The sequence below is a fragment of the Ovis canadensis genome, chromosome 9, assembly GCF_042477335.2.
Source record: "Ovis canadensis isolate MfBH-ARS-UI-01 breed Bighorn chromosome 9, ARS-UI_OviCan_v2, whole genome shotgun sequence".
In the NCBI taxonomy this organism is placed as follows: Eukaryota; Metazoa; Chordata; class Mammalia; order Artiodactyla; family Bovidae; genus Ovis; species Ovis canadensis.
This window is the reverse complement of record NC_091253.1, coordinates 104,129,729-104,146,084: the sequence shown is the minus strand read 5'-3', so window position 1 is coordinate 104,146,084 and position 16,356 is coordinate 104,129,729. Positions and strand designations below refer to the sequence as shown.

Here is a 16,356-nt window from a genome sequence, read left to right as displayed (position 1 = left end):
TTTAAAAAGTGATTTTATTAGAACTGTGAAGTTGTCAGACTAGTATAATGTCAGACTAGTATAAAGAGCCTCCTCTAACCTTTATTTAGCTACAGAAATGATCAGCCTTATTTAATCTATAGCCACCCCATTTCTACCCTTCTCAATAATTTTGAAACAAATCTCACATATTTTATGGATAAATAATTCTGTGTGTATCTGTAAAAGATAAGGACTTTCACAACTGATAGCCATAATATTCTTGTACTTTAAAATATAAAGGTTTTTGTATCATTAAATATTCGGTCACTGTGTACATTTCAGTTGAGTCACTCATAAATGCCATTATTTTTAGTGCTTTATTTGTTTGAATCCTTGTCCACATAAGCAATTGACAGATAAATCCTTTACATCTTTAAAATTAAAAGTTTCCAGTCCATTGTTTTTGTCTTTTCCCCCCTTTACAATATGTATTTGTTGTAAACACCAGGGTTTTGATCTTTAGTTTTCAAGTCTGTGTTTTGCTAATTGTGATATAATTAAAATATTAGAGTCCTCTATATTTCCTTTAAATTTATAGTTGTATCTGGAAGCTTAATTGGATTCAGGTTTATGGATGGTGGTATGTTCTTCCATCTGGAAGTGTACAGTGTCTAGTTGACTTTTTATATGAGATTAGCCACTAAGACATTCAAAGCATCAGTCCATTAATTCATTAAGGATTGCAAGATTGTGACATTCTAATTCATCTTTCTGCTTTTATTTATAAGCTGATTATTTCTGTGAAGCTGGGTGGTCTGTTGTTATCCATCGGTATAGCTCATATAGCCAAGGAAAGAAAAAGACTTGATTCTCTTTGTGTATTTAGTCAGTTTCAAAATAGTAAATTGGCTAACATCCTCCAGTGGTGATCAATCACTTCTAGTCATTAGAAGTTATTATCTTTATCAAATTCAAATTTTTCCATCTTCGATTGGTGGGAAACCCTTAAGCTGACTCTTAAATTTTTGAGTAGACTTTTAACTTCCTTTCTACTATTATACCTGATGTTTCAGGCTCATCTTGTAAATATTCTGTCCAGACCTGCAATCGGCCATTTGTCCTAGAAGCCCTGGTTCCTTTATCCTTGGACCTAGCTAATCCATTGTCTTCTTAATAGACTTTATGCTGATCAAGAGAAACGCAGGCTTTGTGTAATTTTTTTAACTTTTTATTTTGTGTTAGAGGCTAGTTGATTAACAGTGTTGTAGGGCTCACATGTCCACAGAGTGGCTCACTTACACGCACACGTGTATCTGTTCTCTCTCACTTCTTCTCCCGTTCAGGTTGTCACACAGCGTTTGGCAGAATTCCCCACGCTGCCCAAGCAGACCCTTGTCAGCTGTCTACTTCAAACCCAGCAGGATCGACTTCCATCCCGGCGTCCCCGGCTGTCCCACCCCAGCAGCCAGAAGTTTGTTCTCTAAGTCTCCCAGTCTATTTCTGCTTTGTAAATAAGTTCATTTTGTATCAGCCCTTTTAGATTCTGCAAATAAGCTGTATCATACAGCCTTTCTCTTTCTCTGTCTGTCTGACTTCACTCAGTGTGATGGCCTGCAGGTCCATCCACGCTGCTGCAGACGGCCTCACGGCTTCCTTTCCATGGCTGAGTCACACTCCATTGCGTGTGCGCGTCACATCTTGATGTGTTCCTCTGGAACAGGACACTTAGCTTCTTCCATTGTCTTGGCTGCTGTGGACGCCGCCGCAGTGACCATGGGGGCAGCCTCTCATACCGCGTTTCCCGTGGGTGTGTGCCCAGGAGTGGGAGGGCTGTATTTTCAGATTTTTAAAGAACCTTCGTACTGTTTCCATCGTGACTGTGCCAGTCTATGTTCCCATCAGCAAGGTAGGAGGGTTCACACACGGTGCCCATCCTGTCTCGCGTTTATTGTTGGTGGATGTTTTTATGATGGCCATTTTGCCTGGTACGAGATGATATCTGGTAGTTTTGATATGCAAGAAATGTAAGATTTATAGTCGGTGTATCTTGAATGCGGGTTGTAAGACCTCCAAACAGGAGATTGACTTTACTTTTGAAGTGGTTAACAGTGTCCCCTGGAAAGGAAGACTCTGGCTTGTACGCTTGGCAGTCGCCTCCACTGGGAAGTGCGGTTCCCGGTATAACCAGTGGCTTTTCTGCAATCCAAGTAGCTTGGCAGGTGTTAGGATTGGATGGTAAAATGTCTCTCGGTGGAGAAAAGGACCTCAGACTCCAAGCAGTGCAGACTGCCAGTTGGGAAGCTTTGCAGTCTGTTGATGTAGCCTGGCTAAGTAATGGATAGGGGTTAAAGGAATCTGTGAGGCTTTATTACTTCCCCCGTCACTTGGCTATGTGTATTCTGTTAGGTAGGGACTTGTATTCCCATATTTGTAGAATTGAGAATATAGTTATGTAGTTCATTTGAAATGAAAATTAAAAGTATATAGTAGCATATTTAACTGTAAATCAGATATCTCTCAAATTTTTTTCTTTTTCTGGGCACCAGTTATTTCAAAAGATACCAGGTCCCCAAACTAGTTCCTGTGTATAATCTCTCTCCTTTTCTTGTGTTACTGTTAGTGTTAGCGTTCAAAACATCATGAATATAAAACTGTAATTTTGTGGTAGTACGGGGTGTGGATAATCTGTGAGGACAGGAATGTAAGCCCATCCACTTGTCCCAAAATGCTGGAGTAGTACCTGGCACGAAGAGAGCACAGTCGCCAGCACCAGCTTAATGAGCGGCCTTTAACAGCTTGTTCCTGTTTCTGAACTAATAGTTTTAGCTTATTCCTCTCCCTTCAAAATCAGTGGCCTTTAAATTGCATTTTGTCAGCTGAGTTCACCTGACATCCTGTTTAAAAAGAAACACAACAGTTACATGAATTTGTGACTAATTCCTTCATTGAGCAGGTGTGGGGAAGTGGAGGATGCTGGATACTGCACGGTGCCCTGAGAGACAGCGGTGAGGCCCCGCCCTCCAGGAGCTGCGTCTCGTGGGAGGGGCCAGAGAGAGGCGGGTGTGCGCAGTGGCCCTGAGCTCGGCCCTGCCGTCGGGCTGTTAGGTTTTGTGGCTCAGATTTCCCAGCACCACCGTGGGCAACTTGCTTACTTTCTCTGGGTCTTAATTTCCTCATCTGTATTATGTTGTAGAAGCTAATTCTTTTGGGGAAGTTTGGTGAAAATTTTCTTCCAAAATGATGTTTGAGCTGTTTTAAATCACTGAGGAACCTGCATGTTTTTTCCTCTCCTTCCCCCTCCTTCAGATTGCAGTTTAAATGTGATTTCCTTGCAGCAGTGCGTCCCTGATTCGCTCTGGCTGCCCTGCTAACTGAGGTCTCCAGCTGTGCGCCTGTTTGATTCTGCCTCTTGTCTTTCTGCTGGTCCTCCCGGGGATGCTTGCTTCTCTTTGCCAGTCTGTAAACTCCAGGAGAGCTGAGATCAGGGCCAGTTCACCACCGCTCCCAGTCCCCATGTAGTTCCTGCTGCTTTTTACACGAACATGCAGGTCAGGCCAGAAATAAGGGAAGGCCATTCCAAGCCTAGGGATAGCATTTACAGACAGACACACAGAGCTGTGAAAGGGCTAGTCTAGAGCATATAGAAAGGAATGGTGAAAGATAAGATAGATTCAAGATTCGGATTATAAACTGTCAGTAAACTTAGTGCTAAAAGTTGATCTTTAGAAAAATTCTCTGGCGATGCTGCTTTCGGTTAAAAAAAAACATGGCTTGGGGCTGAATTGGATCAAAATTAGCTCTGAGAATTTATGCTTTAAAAAAGAAAAGAAACTCCTGCGTTAGAGTCCATTTTAGTGAAACACTTGGTCTAGTTTGGGTAAATACATATATGTGTGTGTGTACATATGTATATACATATTAAAGTGGATATATATACACGTTCACACAGAAATTCCCGCACTGAAGTCTTAAGGATTTTGTTCTGTCAGTAGAACTACCTGAGTTCTTAAACAAGTAATCACGGTCAGGGTTTTTAGGAGCAGAGCTGCACAGCAGGGCCTCTGAACCCCAGCTCTATTGACATTTTGGGCCCTGAGAATTGTCTGCAGTTGGGGGCTGTCCCACTCCAATTCTGACAACCGGAGTGTCTCCAGACGTTGTCAGACAGCCCCTGGGGAGAAAGGTTGCCCCTGGTTTAGAACCACTGCTCTGCAGCTGTGTAAGGTGTGGATTCAAGTGTAACACACTTCAGGTGAAGAAACCAGTTAGTAGGTGAGTACTCTGATCCAAGTGAGATGAGGTGGTCTGAGTTAGTACAGACAGGATACAGGGGCAGATTTAAGAGATTCTGGTAAGTAAAGATAAACGAGACTCGGTAGCCAACTAGTCTACAAGGGAGAGGCCCTGAGATGATTCTTCCACGTTATTTTCCTGGTGGCGGTAATTTAGTTGCTAAGTCGCATCCTACTCTTGTGACCCCATGGGCTGGAGCCCACCAGGCTCCTCTGTCCCTGGAGTGGTTGCCATTTCCTCCTCCAAGGGATGTTCCCAACCCAGGGATCAAACCCGCATCTCCTGCATTGCGGGCAGATTCTTTACCACTGAGCTACCAGGGAAGCCCCTTTTCTTAGTTGGCTGCATGTAAAGTGGTACCATTAGCCAGGATAACACACAGAGAGAGGATTCTCTGGGTATGGCCCCAGGATTGCACGTCTGGAGGAAGCAGGAAATTCTGTACATTACTCGCTATTATAGATCCCCGGATGCATAGAACGTTGGAAACAGAAAGAACCTTCAAAGACATTTGCTCCATTTTTAGGAGGGGTAAAATACATGCTGAATGTTTTCCATTTCATCTGAAAGTTATGTTTATATTATACTGTTGTCTGTTAAGTGTGCACTGGGGTTGTATCTTTCAAAGTGTACATACCTCAGTCAAAAAATGCTAACCACCATCTGAGCCCTCAGCAAGTCAGTCTTTTCACTGATGGAAATATTTTGAAATATTGTAAAAACTACGAAAACATGACAGTGACGCAGTGAGCGAGTGTCGGTGGGAAGGGCTCCACTAGGCTGGCCGAAGGCAGGGTTGCCGCAGAGCTTCGCTTGCGGCTGATTTGTGAGCAGCCCTGTGTCTGCGGAGCGCAGGGGGACCACGCCTGCCTGTAGAGCTGCCCTTCCCAGCCCCGAGCCCAGAGCAGAGCTGCGGTTCCGGAGCTGTGTCTCCATCGACCAGTGTCGATCTTAATCTGTAACAGACACGTCTGGTCATGTTGCTTCATGGTACTTTAAACTATTAAGTGTTAATTTCCAGGAGATGGTTTGATAGCACACTGGTCTATGTCATAATTTGTATAGACTGCAAGGAATTGAAATATTGCCTTCTCACAGTGCTGAAAAGTTACGTCTGTGTAACTGATTGGATGTCTCAGTTGGATACTTCTCCCATTCCTAGTTTTTCCCATGGACGCGATGAACACTGAGGAGCCCGTCGTCTTTTCTGTCCTGCCACCAGCTCCCTTTGAGTTCCCTTTCCTTGTTACAACAGGAATTCATTTGCGTGTTTCTCACCTTGAAGGTAAAGAGCAGCCGCCTCTGGAGATGAGCGCACATCCGGCCGCAGCAGCTCCGCTGTCGGTGTTCGGCAAGGAGCCCGCGTCCTCCAAGCACGGCGAGCACCACCACCACCACCACCACGAGCACAAGAAGAAGAAGAAGAAACACAAGCGCAAGCACAAGCACAAGCACAGGCGGGACGGCCGGGAGCGCGGCCGGGCGCCGCCCGCCTTCCCCAGCCCCGCCGGCGGCAGGCCCGCGCGCTCCCCGTCCCTGTCCGACTGAGCCGCCGGGACCGCCCCCTCTGCGTGCAGAACGGCGTGCAGGCTGAGACGGGCCGGGGACCGCTCCCCCTGCATATAGAACGGCATGCAGACTAAGATGGGCAGGGGGACCACTCCCCCTGCATATAGAACGGCATGCAAACTGAGACGGAACAGCATACAGACTGAGACGGAACAGCATACAGACTGAGACGGAACAGCATACAGACTGAGACGGGCCGGGGACCGTTTTCCCTGCATATAGAACAGCATACAGACTGAGATGGGCAGGGGGACCGTTTCCCCTGCATATAGAACAGCATACAGACTGAGACGGAACAGCATACAGACTGAGACGGGCCAGGGGACCACTCCCCCTGCATATAGAACGGCATGCAGACTGAGACGGGCCGGGGGACTGTTTTCCCTGCGTGCAGAACGGAATACAGAACCAGCCCTTCATCAGCTGGGAAGATGATAGAAAAAGTCACCTCTTGTAGAGACTCAAGTTCTAAATATTTGATTTATATTATTTATACAGTTGAAACCTAATTAGGAAAATGTGTTTTATCATCCTGAGTAAACCACCTCATCCGGTTTCTTCCTGGAAACACACAACACAGAGCAGACCCTTCCTCAGGGCCTCATATGCATGGGCAGCCCCCATCACATCATGGTCTCCGTGTGTACTGCCAAAGTCAATTATGTTTTAAAGCCTTTGATTGATACGATGGTACAAAGTTATGTTTTAAACAGAAGCTACTGCCAAGCCTGTGGTAAAACCACTGTTCCCAGTGAAATATTGTATAGCACCATTTGGAACTACTGAATGCTGGAGCCCTTTCGAGAGGGCTCTTCTATTGTGTGCTTTTGTGTGTATCTGTTAACTGTAGAAACCAGTGCTGAAGTTTTCAGAGGCAGCTTAAAAAAAAAAAGGCTTTTTTGATAGCACATTTGGTCATTATGTTGTTGGAATTTAACAAAACTACCAAATCCACGGTTCTCAAATCAAGATGTTTAAATTATAACTTCCTTTTTTTCATTAAGTATAAGTGAATACATTCATATGTAGAACATGTTTACCAAATGTGCACAATTAATACACCCACTACATATTCTAAAATTATTTCTCTAACGATGCTACCTTAAAAAGGTGTTATATGCTGTTCATAAGCGTAAATGTAGACATTTTGACCCTCAGTGTGAGTATACCAGCAGTATTTAAAAAACATACGAAACATTTTGGTTTCCTACTTCAGTAGTTTGTATGTTTGTGTGGTTTTTTTAATTTCCAAATTTACCATGTGCTTTATTGTTTGCCTAAAAATGTTGCTCAGACCTGTTCTATTTTAATCATTCCCCTTATCATTTAGAAAGTGTGACTGAATACTTCTTCCCAGAATAGATGTTTCAAAGGGATTTGGTAATGTTGGACTTAAAATATACTTGTTTAATAAAGAACTTTTTAAATTGATCATTTTGCCGTTGTATTTTCTCATAGCTTCTGTTGCCTTTCTCTTTCTGTGTGTATATAATACACCTGTTCACAAGTTTGAAGAGAGCTTTTGGATAGGTAGGATTTGAGATGGCCCTGTTGGGAAGAATGGTTTCAGTAGGCAGAGGGGACAGAGTTTTCTCGGCAGAAGAGACGTATTTTCAGATGATTGGAGGATACATTTCAAAATAACTATGTGAGGTATGAAGTCAGCAATGAGTAATGTAATTTAGTGGCCTCTTACATAGCAAGCGTGGTGCTGGGAGCTGTTTGCTGCGCGTCTCTCTAAATTGGCTATCCACGTTGGATGTTTCTCATGAGGCACACTTTTTATGCTGAGCTTTCTGTTCTTTAATCTGGTGGATAGATATAAACGATGAAAATTCATATTTATAGTTGCTGCTGCTGCTAAGTCACTTCAGTCATGTCGGACTCTGTGCGACCCCATAGATGGCAGCCCACCAGGCTCCCCCGTCCCTGGGATTTTCCAGGCAAGAGTACTAGAGTGGGTCGCCATTTCCTTCTCCAGTGCATGAAAGGGAAAAGTGAAAGTGAAGTCACTCAGTCGTGTCCAACTCTTCACGACCCCATGGACTGCAACCCACCAGGCTCCTCCGTCCATGGGATTTTCCAGGCAAGAGCACTGGAGTGGGGTGCCATTGCCTTCTCCATTTTTATAGTTAACTACATGTAAATAATAAAACTTCTAGTGTGAGTTTCTTTAGTCTTCACCTCCAGAGGCAATTACTGTGGCCAGTATTACATGTATAGAGCTTTGTTTTTAAAATTACTGATACTTGCAGAAATTTTTATCTTTGTATAGTTTTTATGTAGGTTTTTGTTTTGTTTTTAATTTGTTCATTTGGCTATGGCAGTTCTTAGTTGCCACATGCAGGATCTTTGATCTTTGATCTTGGTTGGGGCAAGTAGGACCTTGTTCCCTGGCCAAGGGCCGAGCCCAGCCCCTGCATTGCGACCCTGGGGTCCAGCCCTGAGCCACCAGGGAAGTCCCTGGAGGTCTTCAACAGTCACTTATGGCTACTGCATTTTGTGTTGTGCCAAAAAAGGGTCTTTCTTATTCCATAATTATAAAAGAATTCTCCCAGTTTTTCTGTTGGCTTTAAAGTCTTAAATTTCAGATTTATATCCCTTATCCAAGTAGAGTCGATCTGGAATTTATTTTGATAGAAGGTAGGAGGTAAGGACCCACTTTTTATTTCCTTCCAATATGGTATACCCGATACCACGTGCTTAAAACTCCAGATTTACTCTCTGACTTGCAGGCGTTGTATTACATTTGGGCTCACTCAGGGGCTTTGTAGCGGGTTTCGTGGGGCCTGCACCACACTGTTCAGATCATTGTAACGTGATGTTTTGAAGTTCTGTCTCATTACTTTTCTCTTACAGAATTTCTTGGCTATTCTTGTGGGTTATGCCTCTTTCTGGCTGACTGACTTACATACAGTGGGACTCACTCCTTGTAGTGCACGTTTCTGGGATTTTGACAAACGTCTGAAATTGTGTGTCCAGCCGCCACGGCCCATGACTCCAAACTGCCCCATGTCGCTCTTTTGTTTCAGCTTTCCCGTCTTCCACCCCCTGGCTTCCACTGATAGATTGTCCATTCCTGTAATTTTGCCATTGTTGTGGATTTGTTTCTGTGTTAATATTTGAATCTTCCCGGCCTTTCCCTGAAATTGCATTTGTAGGTTGATATTGGCTGTGTTTTTAATCAGGAGTTAACTTAGAATTGATAGCTTAGTGTTGATTATTCTAATTAGGGATATCAGTGTAACTGTCTATTAATATACTGTTTCTTTTTAGCTTTATTATAAAGTACTGTTTTTCATTTGGTGTTCTGTAAGTAGTGTTTTTTTTTCATTATAAGGTTATCTAGTCTTTTTTTTATAAGTTTGTGCCTTGTTACTGTATTAATCAATTTCAGAGAAACAACATATATGTTTAAAAAGTATTTACTCAGATGACCATGGAGGCTAAGTTGTATAACCTGTTATTTTTTAGCCAGAGGCCCAGGAAAGCTAGTGGTGGTGTTCAAAGACCGGAATGCAGAGGGTCCACAGTGTAGAGTGCAGTCCAGTGTGGAGGCCTGAGAACCAGGACTGCAGGGGCAGTCGGTGCCAGACCTTGTACATGCAGGGGGCCAACGGTCGGGGCCAGACCTCGTACACGCAGGGGCCCAATGGTTGGTGCCAGACCTCGTACATGCAGGCGGAGTGGGTGTTTAACCTCCCTCCCCTTCTTGCTCTGCTCAGGCCTCACCGGCTTGGATGACGCCCACCGACACTGAAGGGCCTTCTGCTTCACTGAGTCCAGCAGTTCACATGCTGGTCTCTTCCTGAGACCCCCCCGGACGCAGCCAAAAATAATGTTTAACCAGCTAGTCATGCGTCTCTTGGCTTCTCTCATCAAGTTGACGTGTAAAATTAAACATCACAGCCACATTACTAAATATTCAGCATTTTTTTATTAATTTATTTCTTTTTATTTGAAGGATAATTACAATATTGTTTTGGTTTGTGCCATACACCCGTGGGTCATGTTTTAAATGCATTACTTGGGTTTTACTTGAAAATACTCCTATCCGTAAAGGATGGCTAGTTGTATGACCTCTTTTCTAATGTCTGTGCGTTAAGTTTTCTGACGTCTTCTTTGGTCTGACTTCTCATGCCAAGTTTGCCTGAGAGCTGCAGGGGAGGGCGTCTCTGCCAACATCTCCTGCCCCGCGCTTCCCTCTCTCTGCATTTGGTCGTTCTTCATGTGTTGCGGATTTGTGTTCCTAATTTCTTCTAATTTCTTAGAAGTTGAAGTTTACAGTTCGTTTCACATTCTCCTTACGGCTTTTGGATAATTCTTGAGAGAATAGAGAAGCTGTTTTACTACCCAAGTCTTGTAAACTCCCTAAAAAGACATTTTGATCAAAGTATCATTCTTACAGTGAAATCTTTGTCTGGTAAATAGCAGAAAGTGACTTTGTTTTCCCATCCTCTTCTGACTCTTCAGTTTCCAGTTTACTGTAAATAAATGAAACTTTTCGTGTCGAATGTACTCCAGTCCTAGCAGAACTGGCTTTCAAAGTTCTCAACCTCCAGCACCCCTGCCCTTGACTATGGACTGGTCTTTGTGACTCATCTCTAAAGAACAGATTATGGAAACAGGACAGTGGTCGCTTTTCAGTGAGGAAGGGCGACCAACACTGCCTTCACCAAGCGACCCTGGCAACCCAGTGCTAAGGCACGCCCACATCATGTTCTGTGATGAGATAGACTCTGATCTAAAGGCCACAGTCCCAGTCTACCCAGGCTACATATGAGGGAAAGAAAATAATCACGCAAACCCAGACTCAAAGTGAAGAAACTGAAAGTGAGGTTGCTCAGTTATGCCCCACTCTTTGCGACCCCATGGATAGTAGCCTGCACCAGGCTCCTCCATCCGTGGGATTCTCCAGGCAAGAGTACTGGAGTGGGTTGCCATTTCCTTCTTCAGGGGATCTTCCCAACCCAGGGATAAGGCCAGGTCTCTCGCATTATAGACAGACGCTTTACCGTCTGAGCCACCAGGGAAGTCTCCTGAAAATGATTAAACTTATGAAAAATAATTGTGATAGACTGTCACATCTGGATCATTGCTGGATCATTGAAAAAGCAGGAGAGTTCCAGAAAAACATCTATTTCTGCTTTATTGAGTATGCCAAAGCCTTTGACTATGTGGATCACAACAAACTGGAAAATTCTGAAAGAGATGGGGATATCAGACCACCTGACCTCCCTCTTGAGAAACCTGTATGCAGGTCAGGAAGCAACAGTTAGAACTGGACATGGAATAACAGACTGGTTCCAAATAGGAAAAGGAATACATCAAGGCTGTATATTGTCACCCTGCTTATTTAACTTCTATGCAGAGTACATCATGAGAAATGCTGGGCTGGAAGAAGCACAAGATAGAATCAAGATGGCCAGGAGAAATTTCTATAACCTCATATGCAGATGACACCACCCTTATGGCAGAAAGTGAAGAGGAACTAAAGAGCCTCTTGATGAAAGTGAAAGAGTAAAGTGAAAAAGTTGGCTTAAAGCTCAACATTCAGAAAACCAAGATCATGGCATCCGGTCCTCACTTCATGGGAAATAGAAGAAGAAAGAGTGGCTGACTTTATTTTTAGGGTGCTCCAAAATCACTGCAGATGGTGACTGCAGCCATGAAATTAAAAGACGCTTGCTCCTTAGAAGAAAAATTCTGAACAACCTAGATAGCATATGAAGAAGCAGAGACATTACTTTGCTAACAAAGGTCCGTCTAGTCAAGGCTATGGTTTTTCCCGTGGTCATGTATGGATGTGAGAGTTGGACTGTGAAGAAAGCTGAGCACCGAAGAATTGATGCTTTTGAACTGTGGTGTTGGAGAAGACTCTTGAGAGTCCCTTGGACCACAGGGAGATCCAACCATTCCACCCTTAAGGAAATCAGTCCTGAATATTCATTGGAAGGACTGATGTTTAGCTGAAATTCCAATACTTTGGCCACCTGATGCAAAGAGCTGACTCATTTGAAAAGACCCTGATGCTGGGAAAGATTGAAGGTGGGAGGAGAAGGGGACGACAGAGGATGAGATGGTTGGATGGCATCACCGACTCAATGGACATGAGTTTGGGTGAACTCTGGGAGTTGGTGATGGACAGGGAGGCCAGGCGTGCTGCAGTTCACGGGGTCGCAGAGAGTCGGACACGACTGAGCGACTGAACTGACTGACGAGGAGACCAAGGAAGTACGACGATAAATCAGCGGAATTTCCTGGATTGGATCCTGCAACAGGAAAGACATTAGTGAAAAAGCTGGTGAAATCTAAATATATTCTGGTGTTTTGTTAACGTAACAATGTTGATTTCTTAGTTCAGACAATGTACAGTGGTGATTTAGGGTGCTGACAGTGGCGCAACTGGATGAAGGGTAGATGCAACTACTTGCTAAGAGGGAAAATGTGCTGATCCAATCGTAACCCTAAACTGTGAGCGTGTTTCGATCACTTCTATGACCTTAATTATTTACTTCATGAAGAGCTATAAAAGTTTATTTTCCTCACCTTGTGATTTTAGAAGAAAATGCATGCACTTCATGGAGGGCTATTTGAGAGGTCAAAGACCCAAAGACGGAAAACTATGAGACGCACAAGGAGGAATACTGTTTTAAAAAAAAAATCCTTCTAAAGAAGAGAAGGCTGAGGAGCTAGCCTTTGAAAATGACTTTTTTTTTTTTTTTAATTTATTTGTGTATCTGTTTGGCTGTGCTTGGTCTTGCTTGCAGCACATGGGGTCTGCAGTCTTTGTTGTGGCGTATGGAATCAAGTTCCCTGGTCAAGGGCTGAACCGGGCCCCTTGCACTGGCATCGTAGAGTCTTCACCACCAACAAAGTCCCAAAAGGCAAATTTTTTAAAGTTTCCAATTAGATGCTATAAGAAAATGGAGATTTTATGATTGGGTACAGTTGAGAAACTACGTGTTTCCTCTGAGACTCACTATGACCCTCAGTAGCTTATCACAAGATCCAAGAAGTCTTGTCGTAAAGAGATGTGTTTAACACAGTTCTTTCCCAAACTTACTGGACTGTGGATTTTTTTTCCTGTGAATTTTAGAAAATTTATTTATTCCATAGGTATTTTCAGTGTTACCCTGGTATTTTTACTGTGTGAACTATTTTGTCACCAAAATAGGCTTTTCACAACCAGCTATTCTAGAAACTTTGACAGTTTTTATTTAATTTAATTGTCAGGTTTCATTTAATTAAAAACATCATTACTGTTTAACAAAGCAAAATCTAATTATTTAGATTCTCCTCTCTTTATCACACTGGAGTATGGTGACTTTTGAAGTTTCTTGACAAACAGTAGTTCCCCACGTCCAAGGTAAGGAGCAGCAGCTGCGCTTTCCTGGACCAGCTGTGAGGAGATAACCCCACGTCCAAGGTAAGAGAAAACCAAGTAAGATGGTAGGTGCTAAGAGAGGGTATCAGAGGGCAGACAGACTGAAACCACAATCGCAACAACTAGCAATCTGATCACACAAACCACAGCTTGTCTAACTCAATGAAACCAAGCCATGCCCGCGGGGCCACCCAAGACGGGCAGGTCATGGTGGAGAGGTCTCACAGAATGTGGTCCACTGGAGAGGGAATGGCAAACCAGTATTCTTGCCTTGAGAACCCCATGAACAGTATGAAAAGGCAAAAAGATAGGATACTGAAAGAGGAACTCCCCAGGTCAGTAGGTGCCCAATATGCCACTAGAGATCAGTGGAGAAATAACTCCAGAAAGAATGAAGGGATGGAGCCAAAGCAAAAACAATACCCAGCTGTGGATGTGACTGGTGATAGAAGCAAGGTCCGATGCTGTAAAGAGCAGTATTGCACAGGAACCTGGAATGTCAGGTCCATGAATCAAGGCAAATTGGAAGTGGTCAAACAGGAGATGGCAAGAGTGAATGTTGACATTCTAGGAATCAGCGAACTAAGATGGCCTGGAATGGGTGAATTTACCTCAGGTGACCATTATATCTACTACTGTGGGCAAGAATCCCTTAGAAGAAATGGAGTAGCCATTATAGTCAACAAAAGAGTCCAAAATGCAGTACTGGGGTGCAATCTCAAAAATGACAGAATGATCTGTTTGTTTCCAAGACAAACAATTCAATATCACAGTAATCCAAGTCTATTCCCCGACTAGTAACGCTGAAGAAGCTGAACAGTTCTATGAAGACCTACAAGACCTTCTAGAACTAACACTCCAAAAAGATGTCCCTTTCATTATAGGGCACTGGAATGCCAAAGTAGGAAGTCAAGAAACACCTGGAGTAACAGGCAAATTTGGCCTTGGACTACAGAATGAAGCAGGGCAAAGGCTAATAGAGTTCTGTCAAGAGAACACACTGGTCATAGCAAACACCCTCCTCCAACAACTCAAGATTCTACACATGGGCATCACCAGATGGTCAGTACCGAGATCAGATTGATTATATTCTTTGCAGCCAAAGATGGAAAAGCGCTATACAGTCAGCAAAAACAAAGCCAGGGGCTGACTGTGGCTCAGATCATGAACTCCTTATTGCCAAATTCAGGCTTAAATTGAAGAAAGTAGAGAAAACCACTAGACCATTCAGGTATGACCTAAATCAAATCCATTGTGATTATACAGTGGAAGTGAGAAATAGATTTAAGGGCCTAGATCTGATAGACAGTGCCTGCTGAGCTATGGATGGAGGTTCATGACACTGTACAGGAGACAGGGATCAAGACCATCCCCAAGAAAAAGAAATGGAAAAAGGCAAAATGGCTATCTAAGGAAGTCTTACAAATAGCTGTGAAAAGAAGGGAAGTGGAAAGCAAAGGAGAAAAGGAAAAATATACCCATTTGAATGCAGAGTTCCAAAGAATGGCAAGGAGAGATAAGAAAGCCTTCCTCAGCGATCAATGCAAAGAACTAGAGGAAAACAACAGAATGGGAAAGACTAGAGATCTCTTCAAGAAAATTAGAGATACCAAGGGAACATTTCATGCAAAGATGGGCTCGATAAAGGACAGAAATGGTATGGACCTAACAGAAGCAGAAGATATTAAGAAGAGGTGGCAAGAATACATAGAAGAACTGTGCAAAAAAGATCTTCATGACCCAGATAATCACGATGGTGTGATCACTCACCTAGAATTAGACATCCTGGAATGTGAAGTCAAGTGGGCCTTAGGAAGCATCACTATGAACCAAGCTAGTGGAGGTGATGGAATTCCGGTTGAGCTATTTCAAATCCTAAAAGATGATGCTGTGAAAGTGCTGCACTCAATATACCAGCAAATTTGGAAAATTCAGCAGTTGCCACAGGACTGGAAAAAGTCAATTTTCATTTCAATCCCAAAGAAAGGCAATGCCAAAGAATGCTCAGACTACCACACAATTGCACTCATCTCACACACTAGTAAAGTAACGCTCAAAATTCTGCAAGCCAGGCTTCAGCAATACGTGAAACATGAACTTCCAAGTTCTATAACCAGTTCAAGCTGGTTTTAGAAAAGGCAGAGGAACCAGAGATCAAATTGCCAACATCCACTGGATCATCAATAAAGCAAGAGAATTCCAGAAAAACATCTATTTCTGCTTTATTTACTCTGTCAAAGCCTTTCACTGTGTGGATCACAACAAACTATGGAAAATTCTGAAAGAGATGGGAATACCGGACCACCTGACCTCCCTCTTGAGAAATCTGTATGCAGGTCAGGAAGCAACAGTTAGAACTGGACATGGAACAACAGACTGGTTCCAAATAGGAAAAGGAGTACATCAAGGCTGTATATTGTCACCCTGCTTATTTAACTTATATGCAGAGTACATCGTGTGAAACGCTGGGCTGGAATCAAGATTGCCAGGAGAAATATCAGTAACCTCATATGCAGATGACACCACACTTATGTCAGAAAGTGAAGAACTAAAGAGCCTCTTCATGAAAGTGAAAGAGGAGAGTGAAAAAGTTGGTTTAAAACTCAACATTCAGAAAACCAAGATCATGGCATCCAGTCCCATCACTTCATGGGAAATAGATGGGGAACAGTGGAAACAGTTGCAGACTTTATTTTTGGGGGGCTCCAAAATCACTGCAGATGGTGATTGCAGCCATGAAATTAAAGGATGCTTACTCCTTGGAAGGAAAGTTATGACCAACCTAGACAGCATATTGAAAAGCAGAGACATTACTTAGCAAACAAAGGTCTGTCTAGTCAAAGCTGTGGTTTTTCCAGTGGTCATGTATGGATGTGAGAGTTGGACTGAAGAAAGCTGAGTTCAGAAGAATTGATGCTTTTGAACTGTGGTATTGGAGTAGACTCTTGAGAGTCCCTTGGACTGCAAGGATATCCAACCCCCTCAGTCCATCCTTAAGGAGATCAGTTCTGGGTGTTCACTGGAAGGACTGATGTTGAAGCTGAAACTCCAATACTGTGGCCACCTAATGCGAAGAGCTGACTCATTTGAAAACACTCTGATGCTGGGAAAGATTGAGGGCAGGAGGAGAAGGGGACGACAGAGGA

The 16,356-nt window shown here is 43.3% G+C and overlaps 1 protein-coding gene across 5 annotated transcripts in view; it reads left to right on the top strand.

The window, feature by feature from the left end:
• The window catches only part of TAF2 (TATA-box binding protein associated factor 2), a 96,727-nt gene extending 89,473 nt beyond the window's left edge, over positions 1-7,254 (top strand). For all 5 annotated transcript variants that reach the window (XM_069600749.1, XM_069600748.1, XM_069600750.1 and 2 more), the window contains one exon: positions 5,540-7,254. In XM_069600749.1, the coding sequence (XP_069456850.1) occupies positions 5,540-5,802 (263 nt within the window). In that variant the 3' untranslated portion in view covers positions 5,803-7,254. The remainder of the gene's footprint in view (positions 1-5,539) is intronic.
• The last annotated feature ends 9,102 nt before the right edge of the window (positions 7,255-16,356 follow it).